This window comes from Monodelphis domestica, chromosome 6 (genome assembly GCF_027887165.1).
Source record: "Monodelphis domestica isolate mMonDom1 chromosome 6, mMonDom1.pri, whole genome shotgun sequence".
In the NCBI taxonomy this organism is placed as follows: Eukaryota; Metazoa; Chordata; class Mammalia; order Didelphimorphia; family Didelphidae; genus Monodelphis; species Monodelphis domestica.
Genome location: NC_077232.1, coordinates 266,787,897 through 266,796,282, shown reverse-complemented (window position 1 = coordinate 266,796,282; position 8,386 = coordinate 266,787,897). Strand labels below are relative to the sequence as shown.

The 8,386-nt window shown below is 38.9% G+C and overlaps 1 protein-coding gene across 3 annotated transcripts in view; it reads right to left on the bottom strand.

Annotated features, from left to right (window-relative positions):
* Positions 1-1,590: 1,590 nt before the first annotated feature.
* Positions 1,591-8,386, bottom strand: part of KLHL8 (kelch like family member 8) — an 85,984-nt gene continuing 79,188 nt past the window's right edge. For all 3 annotated transcript variants that reach the window (XM_007495925.3, XM_007495926.3, XM_001370703.5), the window contains exons 9-10: positions 4,671-4,872; positions 1,591-3,567 (exon numbers count right to left, since the gene is read on the bottom strand). In XM_007495925.3, coding sequence (XP_007495987.2) covers positions 3,444-3,567; positions 4,671-4,872 — 326 coding nt within the window. In that variant the 3' untranslated portion in view covers positions 1,591-3,443. The remainder of the gene's footprint in view (positions 3,568-4,670; positions 4,873-8,386) is intronic.

The following is an 8,386-nucleotide window of genomic DNA, read 5'->3' as shown; positions in this document are numbered from 1 at the left end:
ACATAGATTGCCTCTAGAGGGCAGTGTTCTCCAGAACAAAACTACTGGGAAATCTAGACTTGACCAAGTGACAGTGATAAGTGTAACAAAAATGAGGAGAGTAAAGGAAAAGGGGGAGCACTAGGTTTGGGAGGTCACTATAAATAAAAATCACACGGGCCATAACTTCATTGTTTTGGCCTGAGGGCATTAGAAAACTTACAGAGGGGGCAGGTAGGTGGCTCAGGGGACTGAGAGTCAAGCCCAGAGATGGGAGGTCCTGGGTTCAAATGTGACCTCAGACACTTCCCAGCTGTGTGACCCTGGGCAAGTCACTTAACCCCCATTGCCTAGCCCTTACCACTCTTCTGCCTTGGATTTCAAGATGGAAGGTAAGAGTCTTAATAAAAAACAAAGCAAAACAAAAAACTACCAGAGCACAGAAAGGGTGTTTTGTTTTGTTTTTAAACCTTGTTTTTCATCAGAGCCAAATTCGTGTGACATTTTGCAGGGTTTCCCCCTTTGTGGAGCCGCTCTGAGCTATGCCAAATAGATGCTCCGATTCTTGGTGCTTTTCCACGGAGGGTGGACAATCTTGGATAATCCTGCGTTTGCCCTTGGACGTTTTTCTTGACCAACAGACTCATTGAACACTTCTTGGAGCCCCTCCAAAGGGCAAGGCCCCCGGGGGGTTCCGGAGGAACCGATGAAGATAGAGGAATAGCCCCCCCAGACCCTGCTCTCCAGGAGCTGACACTATAATGGGGGCTCCGGGTGAGTACCACTGGAGCTCCAAAGAGGGATGGATCACTCTGGGGGAGGCTCTAAGTCTGCGCTAGACTCTACAGGAAAGGGGGGACTTAGTTGACGTGGAGGAGGGGAGTCCATCCCGGGCACAGGGAGGGAGAAATCAAATGTATAAAAAGCACAAGCATAGCGAATCCAGGCTGTCTGAATGGAGAGGAGGAAAAGTTGGGGAATGTCTCCAGAAGGCGAGGGGCCTCATCAACTCAAAATTACATCGTTGACTATAAAAAGCACCATCTTGTAAGAGCATACCACCATCTAGCGTTTTACCTTCCATGTTCACATACTCTGAAAGACACTAAAATCTCCCCCCAACCTTTCCCTCCGCCTCACTTGCCCTATTCCTTTCATCGCCCTCCCCCCTCCATGCGTTCCCATCCTGGTCTCCTGGGGAGCCCATTCGCTCTGACACGGTCCCCTCCGGGCTGCTGCTCCCTCATCAGGGAGAGAAGCCGCTGCTTAAATGATGCTCTTGCAGCCCTTGCTTCACCGCTGGACTGCAGAATAGACTTCTCTACATTTAAGGGAAAGTGAACATCCCCATGCCCCTGGCTTCTGTCACTGTGACCTCATTCTGGGTCTTATGGATCATTCTATTGGTAATCTTCTGATCCTTGACAGGTACCACCGAGAACGGTCACATTCTTTGTTCTCTTCACAGGCATTCTATAGCACAGAGCTGTGGTGAAGGCACCCAAAGTTGGAGAGCAAAGGCTAGATCTCTTCTAGATAACTCGGTTAAAACCTGCAATTTACTGTTCATAACAATGGCTCCATACGCAACAAATCAAGCCAGCACGGACGTCAAAGGAAAGAACCATTGAAAATCAAGGTTTAATGAAAATTCACACATGCACACAGACAATTCGTTAGGACAGGTGGTTAGCAGTGCATCTGATAAGAAAAGAGCTACCAGACCGCATAATCCATGACAAATGAGTATCTGAAGGCAGATGAAGACCGCTGGGTGACAATCGGCTTCACAACAGCATGTCTAGATCCAGTTCTGGAAAGCCAGGCGGCCTGTGTTGGGACACCCGTTCAGGGCCTGCCTGTGAATGTCCTCTGAAAAGTCTTCCTGAGTACTGCTGTCTGTGCACGGGCGAGCAGAGACTTGCTCCAACTCTAGCTTTCCTCTTCCATGGCTATGGGGTCCCTGATACTCCTCAAAACTGGCCACACTGAGAAGCATGGAGTCATTTCTCCATGGCAAAGCGAAACTAGAAATCCCTTCAATCTATGACCTCTGGGAGAAATGACCTTTACCATACGCCACTGAAAATGGTGCTCTTTGGTGTTCTATTGCAATGAAAAGCTGAAGCTTCCACTTTAAGCTGAATGAGGAAAGTTGGAAACATTCCTCATAATATCTGGGGAAGCCTCTATGCTTAAGTAAAAGTGGGGTCTTTCCCCATAGCATCTAAATTTTATTAACCTGAAGATAGAAAATAGAATCTTTAATAAATATTTATGAACAAATAAATACATATTACTTAAGGGAGAAACCATCTTACAATGCAGGTTACTTTTATGAAAAGCTGTTAAGTCATTAGACATAATAGTTGGGCTCATGTTCTAGGTCAGTTCTTTATCACAAGAGCATGAAACATAACTGTCAGGAAAATGGTCAAACTCTTTACATTTATTAACATTTGTCTTATATTGGTTTCGTGATTATCCGCAAACTGGAGCTGGGGATGAAAGTTTGTTAAGAATGATTTCACTCCTTTAAGAACTAAAACCAGATATTATACCCAGGAAAGGGACCGTTCAACCAGCAGCCTGATGGACAGGAAATACTACACCTGAGTTTTTAGTCAAAAGTCTATCAAAAGGGACAGCAAAAAATGGCTTTCCTGGTTCTCTGCCTTTGGATATGATCTGAATGAGCTTCCTGGCTCATTCCTAAGATTTTCAACAGGATGTAATATCAAATAAGACAAATGTTCTCCTTACAATAAATGAGCTCCTTTTTTATTTACTGTAAAATAAATCCATTAAGCAGTAAAATTTTAAAATCAGAAGAGCAAAATCTTTAGCTTATTGTGACTGAGCTTTACACAACATTGCTACAAGTAAGCATTCTTTAAATGCAGTCTAGTGCACTTAGAATAGTGCAAAAATATTTTACTTTTGTAAACATTTGGGAGATTAAAACCATTCAGTAAAAAAAAAGGAAAGTAGAATTTTATTAGTGGAAATATCCTTCATTGAGAAAAAAATCACTACTGAAAGTATTCCAACTTTCTCTTTATAGACTGAAAAGTTGGGAGGATAAATCCATTGTCTAACTTTGAAAAAGAAATGATTGCAAATTACTCTGATATAACCTTAAAAATTACTTAGATTAAAAACAAGAGATCTCAGGCATTTTGGCACTTATTTTAAAATCATTTCTCTTCTGGAAACTTAAAGTTGGAACAATACCCCAATATTGCTCATAATTTTGTAAAAATGACAGTGTCAGCATCAGCCTAGTTGTGAAGATCCCTCCTGGAGCACATGTGAAGATGCATTTATTCAGAGCATCATCATCCAGTTAATATTTAAAGAAGCAGGTAGCTGTAGTTGTAGCCTATTCAAAGACGAGATGACACCAAAACTCTAGCTGGCTTTACTTTGGGGAAGGATAGAATTGTTGGTGGCTGGCATTCAAGTCACATACAGTCAACCACATTGCTGGATCCTTGGCCCACATCACGGATTTGAGAACTTAAACAGGAACACACAGCGACACCTGCTCCAGCCCTGCAATGAGACACTGATCCTACAAGCTCCCACCTGGAGATGTAAAGAAGAAATATTATCTTAACAAGCCTCATTTACCCCACTCTAAAGTAAGAATGATTTGATTACAGAAATCATAGGATTTAAAGATCATGTCATTCAACACCATCATTTTGGAGATTAAAAAACTCAGGTCTAAAAGAAATGGTAACTTTCCAAAGGTCTCGAACAATGTGAACTAGCGTCTTTTCCATCACACCAAAGAAAGAAGCCTTTAATGAGTGGCTAGTTTTGATCCATGATGAGCTCCAATACTTATAACTTCCATCCTTTCTGTCCCAACAACCCCTGGCTGGGGTTAACTTAACAGGCATTCTGAAGGGTTTCAGTTATAACGAATCATGAAGATATTTAAGATGTATTCAAAAGCTGACTCTAAGTAGCAAAGTGCTCATGGACCAGACTTATGGATATATTTCTAACATTTCACATGATTGATTTCTGAATCCTGAAGTTGGATTGGACTTACATTTTAAAAATTAGGCCTTGGTTATTGTGAAAAGCTGCAGTGAAGGGCAGACAAATTTTGAAAGGGTCTTTTGGAAACTCAAAGGCCTGACTTTCCATCTGAATAGGGCGGAGCCAAGGTTCCAGGTAGACAAAAGTTTTTTCCTTAGTCAGGATACATTTGCAAAATACTCTTCCTGAGCACCAGGCTGTACAACTGGACATTACTATTATGTTAATACTTGTTTGATTGACATCCCCAAACCCCAATCCTGAAGCCTATAATAAATCAGTGCAGTCTGCTCAGTCTCAGTCTCTCTGACTCTTCTCAGTGAGAAGAGATCTCTGTACCTCTGGCGTGTTTGTCTAACCTATGTCTCTCCTCCTTTCATCTTTAAACCCTTCACCCAGAGTCTCCCAGTTCTTGGCTTCCCTTCTAGGGATTAAAACCTACACGTGAACTTTTTGTGGGGGCGGGACCTCTACACATTCAAAAATACTTGTTAAACTATTGCTAGTGAAAGAAGAAGTTGTTTGAATGGGTTAGAAAGAATGCTTAAAACAAAAAACAAAAATCCTACAAATTTCAGATCACACACACACACACACACACACACACACACACACACACACACACAAATAAAAGTTACCTGTTCACCAATGGATCAAAGGCTTCCACAGTATTTAGGTATGCATTGCCATTATGACCACCAACTGCAAAAATTTTGCCCATCACTGTAGCAATCCCCACACCACCCCTAGGAGTAGTGAGCTCGGCTACATATTCCCATCTGTTGTTTCGAGGGTCAAACCGTTCAACTGAGCTGAGAGGAGAATTATCATCAAATCCGCCTATAAAGAGAAACATTCAAATGCTTTAACACGCTTGCTCATGATTAGAGCTGGATTCTGACTAGAGCCAATCAGTGCGGTTACACTGACAATTGCTAACACTGGCGAAAACGTACCGAGCATTTGCTCCGTGCTGGGCACCAAGCTGTGGGTATCAGTTATTACCTTACTCCATCCTCACAGCAACCCTGAGAGGCAGATGCTATTATTATCCTCCTTTTACAGATGAGGAAACTGAGTCAAAGAGTAAGTTAAGGGATCTGCCTGAGTGCATGAGGGAGGAAATGTGACCTCAGGTCTTCTCCACTGCAAGCCCTAAAACACCATTGAGATTAATAAGGAAAAACTCATGTCCTCCTATGAAACCAGTTAAATGAGGGGACACTACATTCTTATAGATTAGAGAATAATGGACTAGAAAGAGGTTACAGAATATTAGTCCAGGCTTTTGAAAAATTAAGGTTTCCCTCCTCTCTCAGGGATGCAATATTAAGATGAAGACTAAACGCAGTGAGAAGCCAGTGGCTTCTGAGTATCAGCCTGAAATCAGGAATACTAACGTTCGAAGTCAGAAGACCCTCGGATCTTTCTTCTAACATTTATTAGCTGTGTGACCATGGGTAAATACATTTCTTTGGGTCCTCATCTGTAAAATGGGACAACTATTGTATCTATTTTTTTCAACCTCACAGGATTGTGTTAATAAATGTAATGCACTCTGTAAACTTTAAACTGCGGTATGTCAGTTTAATTTTCTCTTAACACCAAAACCAAAATGGAGATAAAAAAAAACATATTTTGTTCTGTTCTGCATATCTTAGAAGAAAAATGTATAGCAGTTTTTACCCGAATACAAATACTAACATGGAAATGGGTTCGAATCAAGGACAGATGTGATACCCAGTGGAATCGTGCAAAAATGATCTTTGTTTCCAAGGAATAATGTTTGAAAATGACCAAATAAAATAATGTTCAAATTGAAAAAACAAAAAACAAAAAAATGTATAGCAGTTTTTTAAAGTCTAAGAAATTCCCACAAATTCATTTAAAAGTTAATAATTTAAGTTTCCTTCCTTAATCCTGAATAAGCTTGGTTGGTGAACATACCCATGATTAAATAAATGACAATTTTTGACCAGCCTGCAGTCTTTATACAACATATCCTGACGGATGGACAATTAATGGATGGACATTGCAAAGGGTGAAATGTTAGAAAACAGGAACAATTCTCTCCCCTTCCAACAAAAACAAATTTCCACATTCTTCTTTTTAAGCTCCATTTCAAAATGAAACCTAGTTCTCTTGTGACTAACTCTTCCCAGTAAATGATTTTTTCAGACTAGGAAAGTAGTAACACTATACAAAAATTGATAATTAACTTTTAGCAACAGTCAATTAATAGCTTTGGGCATAAATTTAATTATTACTTTTCAATTGTGTTTCATTAAGCACTTTTGGGGTTTACTTTTAATGTCTTTCTTGAGGTGACAAAGTTTAGTTTGGAAGCATAAATAACCTGACAATAATTAAGAGGACAGTGTGATAAAAAAGAAAGAACTCTGCCATTTCAGAATTTAGGCCATTCACATTTGAGGTTATAATTGTTAGGGTTGGGTTTTCCTCCATTTAATTCAATAATGTTTTCTTGTCTTGCTTCTTTTGTCAGGTATTTGGAACCACGATTTCTTATTGCTTATAGAATAAACTTGATCTCAGATTCTCTACTCTCTCTTGTTTTTCTTTGCTCTATCCCAAATCATGACTTGATTTCAGATAATCTTTTTTCTTTTACTTATTCATTCTTCCCTCACTGAAATAAAGATATAGTTTGGATTCCTTCTTGTCCCAGTCCCTCAATGCATCCTCTTAACATTCCTATGTGGTACCTTTTTTTTTTTTAAACCCTTACCCTGTCTTCATAGGAGAACAACAAGAGCAAGGCAAACAGGATTACATGACTTGTCCAGGGTCACACAGCTAGGAAGTGTATGAAGCCATTTTTGAACCCAGGACCTCTAGACTCCAGGCATGGCTCTCTATTTATTGTGTTCATTTAACTAATCCTTCAGGGTGTTTCTTTCCCATTCTAAACTGCTCTAAATCTAGCTTCCCATTCACAGAATTATGCATTCTAGAGAACAAAGGCCTGGTTGGCTCCATTCACTTGTTAACTTCTTTTGTTTTATATGTATTTTAAGGGCCTTTTTCTGGTAAGCCTGACTTCCTGAACTCAAACTTAATGAAGGAAGCAATGTCACCATGGAGACACTCCTTCCCCAAGTGAAAGGGCTTAGTCCTACTCCGTGCACTTACATTTAGTATTTGCTCATCATCAATATATGCTTCCTTTGGACTTGGGCTTCTAACTATCCTGGGGCCCAATCAACCCTCTCTAATAAGGCGTATGTATCCTATTTAGATGGAATACTATATTGTGTTGTAAAAAATAATGATGAAGTAAAAATTATGAAAGATATGGATAAACTTATAAGAAGTGAAGATTTATAAGATGTAAAGTGAGCAGAACCAGAAGAACAATTTATACTATAGCATCAATAGAATTAAAATAATTTTGAATATGCTTTTAAACTAATGAAAAAATATATGAACAGAATAATTTATGTAACAATACTATCAAAATCTGAAAGCTGTAAGAAGATCAATGATAATGCCATTCGTTAGAGAAACAACAGATTTAAAGGTATGGAATGAGATTATATAATTATACATTTTTGTGTATAAATTTACTGGGGGAATTTGTTTTGCTTAAATTACCTATCTGTTACCAAAAAAAAAAAATTTCCCCACTAGTTTTTTGGATTTGAAAAAAATAGATTTGTTCTTTTTTTTTTTAAGTAGAGATGAGGAAAGAGGTACTACAAAAGCAACATGTTGAATGAACTTTCTTTTCTTTTTTTAAAACCCTTATCTTCTACTGAGAATGGATACTCATCATAAGTTCTAAGGAAGAAGAGTGGTAAGGGCTAGGCAATGGGAGTTAAGGGACTTGCCCAGGGTGTTAGGAATTATTTGAGTTCAAATTTGAACCCAGGATCTCCTGTCTCTAGATCTGGCTCTCAATCCACTCAGCCACCCAGCTGCCCCTGCCCTCAATATATTTTAGATATGAGACTTCTATCTGAGAAACTGAGAAAGTTTCCTGAAAATTTCTGCTTTCTTTCTAATCCTGGCTACATTAGTTTTAGTTGTACAAACCCTTTTAATTTATCCATTTTACATTTCACAGTTCTTTCTCTTATTTATTCATCAATAGGTAATGTTATTTGTTCTAATTTGTTTATAATTTCTTTTATCCCTAAGACCTTTATTCAATCTGATCATACTTTGGTAAGTGGTGCAAGATATTGACTTATAGCTAGTTTCTGCAAAACTGCTTTCCCATTTTCTCAACAATTTTTACCAAATAATGAATTTTTATCCCAAAAGCTTAGTTCTTTACTTTTGTCAAATAAGGTTACTATAATCTTTTACTCCTGTTTGCTTTATGTTTTGC